Raw genomic sequence first — 12592 nt, forward strand, 5'->3', positions numbered from 1 at the left:
TCCTCGCAGTCTGGGGGTCACGGGGAGGGTTATTGGCCCACGGGTCCTGATGGTCTCGTCTGCTCAGGTGGAGATCAATGAATACCAGAACTACGACAAGGCCCACGGGGCGCTAACTGAGGCCTACAAGTGCTTGTCCAAGGCCAAGGCCAAGAGCCCTCTGGACCAGGAGACCAAGCTGGCACAGCTTCAGAGCAAGATGACGCTGGTGAAGCGGTTTGTTCAGGCCCGCAGGTATGTTCCCACAGGAGGGTGGGCGGCGGGCGCTCTGCACCTTGGGCCCCAGGGAAGTTCTGGGGAGCCCCCAGTCTCCTGCTTGTGCCTTGTGACTCTGTCCCCCCCTCACTGCCAGGACCAGGCCCAGGTTCTATTTCCAGTGAACATTCTCCAAAGGGCTCCCTGGACACCTCGACAGGAACACGGGGGGTGTTGCTGTTGCTTCATTCATGTCTGAGGGGGGTCCCCTTAGAACCTGGGCATGTTCTTGGAAAGATTGTTCCAGAAACAACCAGAGACCATCCAGAGAGAAACCTGTTAGGGGAATGGGGAAGAATGGCAGATTTGGGTCTACACAGAGTGTCTGCGGGGAGCCTGGGACTTGCTCATCTGCGCAGGGGCTGAGCAGTATGGCTCCGAGTGAAGGGGCCATCGTACCCCAGCGTGGTGGAGGCTGGTGATCAAACATGCTCCTCCCATGGAGGCGGCTCAGGGCCTGTGGGAAGGAGGCGCAGGCAGAACATTCTCTGTATTTAGGAAAGGCAACAAATCTAAATTTGTATATGACACCAGTTTTTATTGGCAACTCATCCAGCTTTTCCAAGAGCCCACTGTGTCAGCAGCAGCTCAGCGAAAGCATTTCCTTATCTGAAGACAGACTTTTGAAAGGAGAGTTCCAAACATATTTTGAATACTGTTGTGCAAAGTGGGGTTCTGCAAAGGGCACGCCCCACTTGGATGTGTACATTCTGGAATATCTTCTGGGCCTGAGATACGGGAGGGAGAAGGGAGGAGATTGGGCAGAAAGAACCGTGCAGCCACAGGGCAGGACACTGGATGAAGTGGAGGGGCCTCGGGAGGGCCAGAGGGTGGTCTGCCTGGGGTGGCCACGTCAGGGCTCAGCAGGAACGGGCCGGCTGGTCATTCTGAAGTGAAACCTGCGCCCCTAGAGGCTCCAGCCAACCGCCCTGAGCCAAGTCCTGCTCTGGGAAGGCTCACGAGGCCCTCCTGGTTCTGCCCTCACTCACATACCAGTTGCTACTCTCTGACAAACCCCAGATGTGTCCCTGCACAGGCCTTTGTTCATGCCAATCCTCTGCCCAACCTCCTCGGCCCCTGAGTGCCCCCCGCATCACACCGTCTGCTCCAGCCTGTTTCCTGGGCAGGGACTAGGACCGACAGACCTTTACTGTGGTGCAGTACTGGCGCTCTGAGCAATCAGTACGTTTTTGTTAAAGGAATAAGTGCCTGTATGAATTAACTCATTAATGAATTGTTTTAATTCATGAGAATTACCTTCACGAAATATTTGTCCCTTGGTCCCTATGAGCTCCGTCTTGGAGCAGGCAGGCCTGCTCTGACCTCTGACACCCAGTCCATGTCCTGGGTTCGTGCTCAGGCTGTCTCTGCTCTCGCAGGACATACAGCGAGGACCCCAAGGAGTCGGTCAAGCAGTGTGAGCTGCTCCTGGAGGAGCCAGACCTGGACAGCACCATTCGCATCGGGGACGTCTATGGCTTCCTGGTGAAGCACTACCTGCAGATGGAGGAGTTCCAGATGGTGAGGGTTCGGGGTAGTGGATGGATCAGCCTCCAGGGCGGGACCTACCTGCAGATGGAGGAGTTCCAGATGGTGAGGGTTTGGGGTAGTGGATGGCTCAGCCTCCAGGGCGGGACCTACCTGCAGATGGAGGAGTTCCAGATGGGGAGGGTTGGGGTAGTGGATGGCTCAGCCTCCAGGGCGGGACCTACCTGCAGATGGAGGAGTTCCAGATGGGGAGGGTTGGGGTAGTGGATGGCTCAGCCTCCAGGGCGGGACCTACCTGCAGATGGAGGAGTTCCAGATGGGGAGGGTTGGGGTAGTGGATGGCCCAGCCTCCAGGGCGGGACCTACCTGCCGCAGTCCCACCCTCAGCAGGAGCAGGGAGCTCACCATAGAGGAAGCACCTCTTCTGTTTTTATTTTTGTTTTTTATTTTTTAGCCTTTTTTATTTTGAAATAATTTCAAATTGAGAAGTTACAAGAATAATAGAACCCAAGTGTGTCTTTTACCAGACTCACCAGTTTTTAACATTTTGCCATATTCATGTATTCATTCTGTATGTTTTAAAATTTCTATTGTATACACAAAATAGTGTTTTGGGGAGCCAATATGAGAGGTACAGACATCCTGCCCTTCACCCCTTAAGTTGCTAAGACTTGAGTAGACACCTGGGTGTTGAATTGCTGGGTCATAGGGTGAGTGTATGTTTAACTTTCTAAGAAACTACCAAACTTCTCTTTGTTTTCTTTTTTGTGGTGTATTTTTCATGGTTTGTATCAGGGTTATTCCAGTCTTTTTTTATATCCTCACCCGAGGGTATTTTTCCATTTTTTGTACAGATAGAGTGGGAGGGAGAGAGAGGAAGGGAGAGAGAGTGAGAAACATCGACGTGAAGGGACACATCGAGTGGCTGCCACCCGCACGACCAACCAGGGCCGGGGACAAACTGCAACCGAGGTACGTGCCCTTAGCGGGAACCAAACCCGGGTCTCTCCGGACCGCAGGCCGACACTCTAGCCACTGAGCCAAACTGGCCAGGGCAGGGTTATTCCAGTCTTAATCAAACACCGGAAGCGTGGTCATCTCCTTTACTTTCTGAAAGGGTTTATGTAAGACGTGCCATTTCTGCCTTAACTGTTTGAGAGAATGCATGGAGTTTTCTTAGTGGAAGGTTTCTGATCATTCAGTTTAACAGAGTGGTTCTCAAACATTTTGGTCTCAGGACCCCTTTTCCCTAGGAAAGCTATTGAATGCCCTATTTATGTGGATTATATCTACCAATATTTACTATATTAGACATAGTAATACATTTGTAAAATATTTGTTAGTTCACTTAAAACTAAAACAGCTCACTATATCTTTTTATCTTCTTCTTTTTTGTTTTTTTCTCAGCCCACTATATCTTAACATGAATAATATTTTCATTTTAAGTAATTATACTTTCCAAAGCAGAGTAGTTTCGTGAGAAAAGTAACATTGCTTTTACATTTTTGCAAATATCCTTAATGTCTGGCTTAATGGAAGACAGCTGGGTTCTCAATTTCTGCTTCTGCATTCAATTTGGTAAAATAAGTTGTTTTACTTGAAGTATATAAAGAAAATCCAGCCTTACCAATACACAGGTCAGAATGGGAGGGGTGTTTAACAGCCTTCTCAGATATTTGTTACTACATATTTGTAGATCTTCGATACTACACTAAGTACTGTTTCATAAAAGTCCGTTGCAGTGAGGAATCGGAAACCCTCCTGGTGTACATTTTGTACTCTGCTACCTTTAACCCACTGGTCTATCGTGGGTCTTTTGCACTTACATGATTTTGTAAAATCATGTTGGTCACTTGCATAATATTGTTTCCTGAGTTAGGCAAATGTTAACACATTTCATTATACAGATTTTTTAAATCTCACTTGCTAATATCACCACCAATCTCATCAGAAAAGTCTTTAAGTATTGTGAAGATGTCCAGCTCATGGTGGCCAGTACATAAGGCTTCTGAAATTCTAACTTTCATTTGAAAGTTTTGTTTGAAAACTCAAATTTTATCCTTAGCAAAAATACTGTGAGTTACTATTTTCCTTAAAGTAACAGTTTCGCTTTGTTCTTTTTGAGAAAATGTTTGCCACATACCCAAGTATGAATAACCACAGTTTATCTTTCAGTCATTTTTACAAATAACAAGGTGTTCCAGCCCAGCCGGAGCTTCGTCCCGTGGACTGAGAGGTCCCAGTTCAGTTCCTGGTTGGTGCGCATGCTCAGGTTTCGGGCTTGATGCCCAGTAGGGAACGTGCAGAAGGCAGCCCATCAATGTTTCTCTGTCATCAATGTTTCTTTTTATTATTATTTTTAATATGTTTTTGTTTTGTTCTTTAAGAGAGAGATAGGAAGGGAGAGATAGAAACATAGCTGTGAGAGAGAAACATTGATCAGCTGCCTCCCGTACGTCCCCTACTGGGGATCAGGCCCACAGCCTGGGCATGTGCCCTGACCAGGAATTGAACCAGGACCTCTCAGTCCATGGGATGAAGCTCAGTCCACCCAGCTACACTGGCTGGGCTCTCGCCGATGTTTCTCTCTCTCTCTCTCCTTCCCTATCTCTCTTTTAAAAAAAAGTGGTGGTCCATGTAAGTAACGAATTTAGTAACAACCCACACTAGTGTGTTTCATCATCTTCACCAGCATTTGGTATGATGAGTCTCAGTTATTTCAGCCATCTGGTGGGTGGGTAGTGGTATCTCCTTGTGGTTTTTGTTTTTGGGGTATTTTTTTTTTTAAATAGAGCGGGCGGGAGGGAGGGAGAGAGAAATATCGACGTGAGAGAGACACATCGAGTGGTTGCCACCCACACAACCCCAGCTGGGGCCGGGGACAAACTGCAACCAAGGAATGCGCCCTTAATGGGAACTGAACCCAAGTCTCTCTGGTCTGTAGGCCAACGCTCTAACCGCTGAGCCAAACCAGCCAGGGCTCATTGTGGTTTTAATGTCCAATTTCTTAATGACACACTGGCTGTCCTCCCATCTCCTCTTGTGACTATTGAAATCCTTTACTGTCCTTTTACTGGGTGTTTGTCTTCATATTGTTGATTGTGGCCTTTATATGTTCTAGATACATTTCCTTAATCAGACACATGGTCTGCCAGTGTTTTCTCTCAGCCTATAGGAAGTTCCCTTCTATTCATTTCTCCTCTTCTTCTGGAGCTACTGGCTCAACTGAATCTTTTCTCTTTTTTTATTTTTTCCAATTTTTTTTTTTCTCCGTTTCTCATTCTGGGTAGCTGCTTTTGCTATTGCTCCAAGTTTACCAGTCTTCCTCCTCTGATCTTCTTCCACCCACGTTTTCTATCTGACATCATTTCCACCCCTGGGAGTCTGAATTGGTTCTTCTCCCCTGGTCTTCCATGTCTGTCTGTATTCTGCTTATCCTTTCTTCTACCTTCCTGACCATACGAAGTATTTTTATACAAGCTACTATAAAGTCTTTGTCTCCTATGTCAGCTCTGGATCTGTTTCCCTAGATTGATTCTTTATTATGGATCATTTTTTCCTGCTTCTTTGCATGCTTGGTAATTTTTTATTGGATTCCAGACATTGTATGTGTTTTAGGTTGTTGGGTGATGGGAGTCTGTGTGGGGGGGTGTGTGTATTCTTTCAAATATTGTTGAGCTTTGTTCTGAGATGAGGGTAGGTTACTTGGGGACAAATTGGCCCTTCTACAGCTCTGTTTTATCTTTGTCAGGTGGGTCCAGCACAGCCCTGAGTCTAGGGCCAGTTTCACCCACTCCCGAGGCATTGCCCTTCTGAGAACCCTTGGTGTCTAGTATGTTGGCAGGTGGAACATGAACTACTACTGGCCTGTGTTTTCAGTCTCGGAGATTCTTCCCCCTGCTCCTTTCTGATGGGCTTTCCCTGGCCTGGGTGCGTTCCTCATGCACACGCACTGGTAGTTACTCAGATGAACTCAGACAGGACCGTCGGCAGGGCTCTGGAGCGTGCATGTTCTCCTTGTCTCTCCCCTGCCCTCGCTCCCTCCGATTTCCTCTCTATATGTGGTTCTCAGCGGTTTGGTGATAATGTCCATAGACATTTTCACTGTATTGATAGTGGTCTTCTTGGATATGTAAATATACGTCTTTCACTAAATTTGGGAAATTTGTAATATTTTTTCCTTCAAATACCTTTTTTTTTATCCTCACCCGAGGACATTTTTCCATATTTTGTTCAGATAGAGTGGGAGGGAGAGAGAGAGAGAGAGAAACATTGACGCAAAAGGGACACATCGAGTGGCTGCCACCCACACGACCCAACCAGGGCCGGGGACAAACTGTAACTGAGGTACATGCCCTTAGCAGGAACCGAACCTGGGTCTCTCTGGACCACAGGCCGATGCTCTAACCGCTGAGCCAAACCAGCCAGGGCTCCTTCAAATATCTTTTCTCAGCCTTATTCTTTCCTTCTGGCAATTCAGTGAAAGTTAGGCCTTTTTATACAAGTGGACACACACTTGTAATTACTGTATATTGTTTGAGATCTTTTTTCTCTCTCATTTGAGTTAGATATATTGACCTATCTTCACATACATTGATTTTCTTCAGCTATCTTCAATCTGCTTGCTACCTCTTCAGCAAATTTTTCATTTTAGGGTTTATATTTTCATTTCTAGAATTTAAAAATTTTAACTTAGTTCATTTTTTCTTTTTCTTTTTTTGTTTTTTAATCCTCACCTAAGGATATTTTTCCATTGATTTTCAGATGGGGGGGGGGGGAGAAGAAGAGAAACATTGATGTGAAAGAGACACATCAATTGGTTGCCAGGCTGACCAGGCCCAGGGATTGAACCGCAACCAAGGTACATGCCCTTGACTGGAATCAAACTCACGACTCTTTGGTCTGTGAGCCTACTCTCTAACCACTGAGCAAAACCGGCCAGGGCCATTTTTCTTTCTTTTTATTTTGGGTATGTGCCCCTAGTGGGAACCGAATCCGGGACTCTCTGGTCCACAGGCCAACGCTCCAACTGCTGAGCCAAACTGGCCAGAGCTATTTTTTTTCTTTACTAAAATTTTCTATGTGTTTATTCATTAATATCAATTTTTATTTATACACTTGAGTGTAGTTATAATGCTGCTCTAGTCTTTGCTAATAATTCCAACATCTGGATCATGTCAAGTTAATCTCCATTATTTGGTTGTTGTTGTTGTTGTTTTTTTTTCTAAAGGAATTTTTGTAGAGTTTTTATTTTTATTTAATAAATAGTTTTTCTTTATTGATTTTAGAGAGAAAGGAAAGGAGAGGGAGAGAGAGAGAAACATTGATGACAGAGAACATCGATTGGCCGCCTCCTGCATGCCCCCCACTGGGGATCAGGCCCACAACCTGAGCATGTGCCCTGACCGGGAATTGAACCAGCGACCTCTTGGTGCAAGGGTTGATGTTCAACCATACCGGCTAGGCTCTATTATTTGTTTTTTTAGATATAAGTCAAGTTTTCCTGTTTCTTCTTATGTCTAGCAATTTTTTTTTATCCTCTTTCAAGGATATTTTTCCATTTTTTGTTCAGATAGAGTGGGAGGGAGAGAGAGAGAGAAAAAAACATTGACATGAAAGGCACACATCGAGTGGCTGCCTCCTGCACAACCCAACCAGGGCCGGGGACAAACTGCAACTGAGATTAGTGCTCTTAGTGGGAACCGAACCTGGGTCTCTCTGGACCACAGGCCAACGCTCTAACCGCTGAGCCAAACCGGCCAGGGCAATTTTTTTTCTCTTGGACATATTGTTACCAGATGGGGTCTGAGTCCAGAGCAAGTCTTGGGCCCACAGGTAGTGTGTGGGTTCTTGAATTCATGCAGGACAGATTTCACAACTCGATTCCAGGTGGTTTTAAGAGGATGTTTATTAAAGCTGAGGACAGTGAAACAAGGAAGGGCTTAAGGTAGAAGAAGCAACAGGAAAAGTCAGAAAAAGGGGCCTTAGAGACAGGTTCAGGGGATTAGCCCTAGTCAAGCTGCTGCTGCTGCCCACTGCTCCCCTGGTTGCAAGTCTCATAGGGTCCCTTAGAGTTTAGGAGAAAAATAACAAAGATACAAGGCATAGGTGTGCTCTAGCGAAAACATGCTGTGGATCCTTTGTCTCCTAGGGGACTTCTAAGGGGAGGGTCTCAACTGAATATTCATTAGCTTTTCAGGTATGCCCTTAATATGTTGATTCATCATAATGTGCATATAGAGGGGTCAGGGGTTATTTTCTAGTTAGTTTCATTTTTTAAAGAGTGTCATCAAGAACATCATTGAAGCCCTGGCCAGTTTGGCTCAGCGGTTAGAGCGTCGGCCTGCGGTCCGGAGAGACCCGGGTTTGGTTCCCGCTAAGGGCATGTACTTCGGTTGCAGTTTGTCCCCGGCCCTGGTTGGTCGTGCGGGTGGCAGCCACTCGATGTGTCCCTTCACGTCGATGTTTCTCTCTCTCTCCCTTCCTCTCTCTCCCTCCCATTCTATCTGTACAAACAAATGGAAAATGGAAAAGTATCCTTGGGTGAGGATAAAAAAAAAAAAAAAAAAAAAGAACATCATTGAAGAGGGACCAGGACAGAGGCTGGTCAGTCCTGGAGGGTCTAGAATATGTAAACCATTTGCTCCTTAGTGTCCTTGGTTAGGGAAGATAAAATCTGTGATTCATTAGCTGACTGTAAATTGCTCAAATAATTTTGCTTTGTTTAATTATTTTGTCTCAGTTGCCCTTATTCCACTTGTCAAGGAATTTTCCTAGCTTCTTACTATGAATACAATGCTATCCGATGGGATAACCCATTGTAGAGACTCTGGATTCTATTATGTTCCTCCAAAGGATATTCCTGTTTGTTTCTTTCCCTTCCCTTCCTCCCTCCCTCCCTTTCTTCCTTTCTGTAATCATCTTTGCTCAACTCAGAGTCTAAACTCTCCCCTGTGGTGGGAAGCCACTAGAATCTCTGCTCAATACATTAGCTTTGGTCCAGCTCCTTGAAGTCAGCCCCTGTCCCCACCACAGGAAGAGTGCAGGGTCCACCAGAGATCAGGGCAGAGTTCACACTCAGAATTTGAGCTCTCCCTCAATGACTCTCTCTTTCCAGTATTTCCTCACATTCCAGCTGTTGTGGTTGACCCCAATTTTGATTCTGGTTTTTTAAGTCAGTAAGGGTGTGGGTTTCTATGTGCCTTTGTTTTTCCTATGTGACTTTTAGCTTCTCACAGTAGCCCTGACTGAGGCCTCCCATGAGATAAAAGTTACAATTAGACAGAGAATCCTCCCTTCTTCCAGATGTCAATTGCTTCCCATCTTCCTGCCCAAGGTTGTGTCAGCGCCTTTACATTTTGGCCAGCTTATCACCGTGTGTGGGCAGTTTGGTCTAATAGGAATTACTCTGCCATTACCAGAAGCTTCTCTCTCATTCTCTTCAATCATAACTCCAGTAACCAACATAGGAATTATACCTAGATACATTTTTCCTTTGTATTCCAAAGGGTGTCATATAGACTTTGCCAAACCGCCACATACATGCCTGCAACATCTTCAACCAGCAGCTGAGTCAACTAGCAGATAGTTTCTGGTGAGACCACAGTAACCCAAGGAATCTCTCCGTTCTCCTTCCTAAGTACTCGTAAACCATGTACTGACAAGTTACCTTCAGAAGTACTGCTAGTGGACTGTGCCAGCCTCATTAGGCTGAAGTTTTCAGAACTCACAGGAAATTTTCAGAATTCATCAGCAGCTCCCCCCGGTGTGAAAGGTCAGCACCATGAAACCCAGATTTCCTGATCTGAGCACTTACTTCCTCTGCCCCCCATCATGTCCACTCACTCATATTTTTGTTGGGAGAAAACAACTCTAAATCTAATCTCAACAAGGAGAAAAAAGTGAAATAGAGAGAAAATTGGACTGTGAAGATGCTTAGAGCACTATATCCTCAAAATTAACAGAGAAATCACATTTTAAGTATTTGAACAAATTCTTTGTTGTCTTGATCCTTGTTTGAAACCTACAGATAGCCCTGGCCTGTATTGCTCAATGGTTAGAACATCAACCCGAGCACCGAAGGGTCTCAGGTTTGATTCCCCATCAAGGGCACATACCTGGGTTGCAGGTTCAATCCCTGGCCCCAGTCGAGGTGCATGTGAGAGGCAACCAATTGATGTGTCTCTCTCACATCAATGTTTCTCTCTTTCTCCCTCCTTGACCCCCTTCCACTCTCTCTATAAAAAAAAAAAAAAATCAGTGGAGAAAATATCTTTGGATGAGGATTAACAACAACAAAATCTATACATAAATTTAGAAAGTCTAGGCATATACGAGTTTCCTCTTGATGGACAAAGAAAATCCCTTGTTGCTGCTCTGGTGTCCTTCCTGTTTCGCTTCCAAACGGTTCTCACTGCATCATCAGAGTCAAGTCCTGACAGGCTCCTGATGTTGGACAGTGAGTATCTTCAGGGGTCAGGGTGTCCAGCAACATTTTTGTTGTCCTTTATCTGTCTTTGGTGACTATGTCTTCCTTCTAGAAACTCTGCTCCTGCCCTTTGTTAAAGAAATCAGCTCTGCATACCAAGGAGTTACACTGCTTGGTCCTTTCTGACCACCTGGTTCTTCCCTCATCAGCTCCTGCCCCCTCCCTCCTCCTCAGGGCAGGCACTCCCTCGCTGTCAGACCTCGCTGGACGCCCCCTGCAGCTCCAGCCACCCTCCCCACGCTTGGCCGGCATTGGTCTTGGTGCTGTGTCCTGTGTGCCTAGCACAGCGCCTGGCCCACAGCAGGCCAGTGGCAAATCCTTACAGAGGCCTCCTCCCGCGCAGCTGTCCTCTTCCTCTGGTCTGCAAACCCTGGAGCTGTGCTCTGCCCCTCCCCCACCCTCCAAAAACCATATCTTATCTTTATATTTTTCGTTGTAATCTGTATCTTTTATTTACTTTTAATATCTTAATTATCTCTGTCCAAAATAAAATTGCTTTAAAAATTTTTATCACCCACTCTGGCCTGTTGGGCTCAGCAGTTAGAGCGTCGGCCTGTGGTCCAGAGAGACCCAGGTTCAGTTTCTGCTAAGAGCATGTACCTCAGTTGCAGTTTGTCCCCGGCCCTGGCAGGGTCGTGCGGGTGGCAGCCACTCGATGTGTCCCTTTCACATCGATGTTTCTCTCTCTCTCTCCCTCCCACTCTATCTGAACAAAATATCAAAAAATGCCCTCAGGTGAGGATAAAAAATATATACATATATATTTATCACCCTTAAGAAATACTAAGATCTGATCATTATTCCTCGCAAAGAAAAATGAAAAGCTGCTAGAAATTATCACATTCTGGATTGATATAAAGTGTGCCTTGTGGGTAAGCCTTAGAAGCCACATGAAGCCCTCTTCCTTCCCCCTCGTCCTGACATGTGGCCCTCCCTGGGGGGGGGCACGGGTATAGCAAGTGTTAGCAGGTGCAGGCAGGCATGGCACGTGTGGGCAGACATAGGACGTGTGGGCAGGTGTGAGCAGGCGTGCTAGGTGTGGGCTGGTGTCAGATGTCAGAGCAGATGTAAGCACTCTAGTTCTACCTCAAACCCCCCACCCCAAGCTGCTCTGTGTGGCACCCTCTTGTTCTTCCATATATTCCCACTGGCAGAACCAGAAGAAGTTATACAGAAAACTGACAGTTCTATAGTTTACCAGCCTAGGATCAAGGACCATACATACCAGAGATTCAAATCAATCATAGGCCTAATAAACTGGGGCAAACTGGATGCTTGGTCAAAATAAATAAGAAAAAACATGTACATATTGCTGCCCACCCTCAACCAGATAAGCATATGCCCCGGAGTGTAAGAAAAAGATGGGAGACATGAACCCATCCTTCCCTGAGTCTCCTGTGTACATCCAGGGTGTATTCAGATCCTCAAGGGAGCATGGTCCCAAAACACACATGGGGTCTTGCTCACAGCTTTCCAGGGAGCTGGCTGTACCTATTCGGCTGGTAGTACTGATGACAGCTTAGAGCACTGACCATCAGGGCCTGAGCTGGGCTGTCCTCAGACACCACCACCCTTGGAAAGGCTTGGAAGTCACAGACTACACCTAAGTCCCTGGCTTCAGACGCTGGGGCGGCTGTCTTCTGACCTCTGGGGGCAGTTCAGGAAACTCATTACAGTGAAGGGCATGGGCCCTTGTTTCTGATGTGGACTAACCAGCACTGGCTGTTCTGTGTGACGCAGGCCTACAAGTATCTGGAGGAGATGCGGAGGAGGCTTCCCGCTGCCAAGGTGCTCTACTACGTGAACCAGAGGACTGTGGATGCTGTGCACCAGGGCCTGGGCATCCCTCTGGCTCGCGCTGTGCTGGAGCGGACCCACCACAACAGCATGGAGGACCCTAAGGAGGTGGATGAGGAGGTGATGGAGGAGGTCGAGAATGGCCCCTGAGGGCCTGCTGCTGCTAAAGCTCTTCTAGAACTTAATGGTTATCAGTAGTAGCAAGAGCCGACTTTTCTTTTTGGAAAAAACTTGAGTGCATACCTGGAGGGCCCAGGGCATAGGCTGGCCTGCTTAGATGGAGAGCGTGAATTTTTTTGTTGTTATTCCTCACCCGAGGATATTTTTTCTGTTGATTTTTAGAGAGTGGAAGGGATGGGGGGGAAGGGGCAAGAGAAACATCACTGTAAGAGACACAAAATTGGTTGCATCCTGCATGTGCCCCGACCAGGGCAGGGGATGGAAGCTGCAAGGCAGGTGCATACCCTTGACTGAGAATCAAACCTACAACCCTTTGGTGTGGGCTGCTGCTCTAACCACTGAGCAATGCCAGCCAGGGTAGGAATGTGCATTTTTAAGCCAGCC

At 46.6% G+C, this 12592-nt stretch overlaps 1 protein-coding gene across 1 annotated transcript in view; it reads left to right on the top strand.

Annotated features, from left to right (window-relative positions):
* IFT140 (intraflagellar transport 140) overlaps nucleotides 1-12335 on the top strand; it is a 99601-nt gene extending 87266 nt beyond the window's left edge. The window contains exons 27-29 of the mRNA XM_036280671.1: nucleotides 68-234; nucleotides 1635-1776; nucleotides 11972-12335. Coding sequence (XP_036136564.1) covers nucleotides 68-234; nucleotides 1635-1776; nucleotides 11972-12178 — 516 coding nt within the window. The 3' untranslated portion in view covers nucleotides 12179-12335. The remainder of the gene's footprint in view (nucleotides 1-67; nucleotides 235-1634; nucleotides 1777-11971) is intronic.
* The last annotated feature ends 257 nt before the right edge of the window (nucleotides 12336-12592 follow it).

Source organism: Molossus molossus, unplaced genomic scaffold (assembly GCF_014108415.1).
Source record: "Molossus molossus isolate mMolMol1 unplaced genomic scaffold, mMolMol1.p scaffold_m16_p_3, whole genome shotgun sequence".
Classification (NCBI taxonomy): domain Eukaryota; kingdom Metazoa; phylum Chordata; class Mammalia; order Chiroptera; family Molossidae; genus Molossus; species Molossus molossus.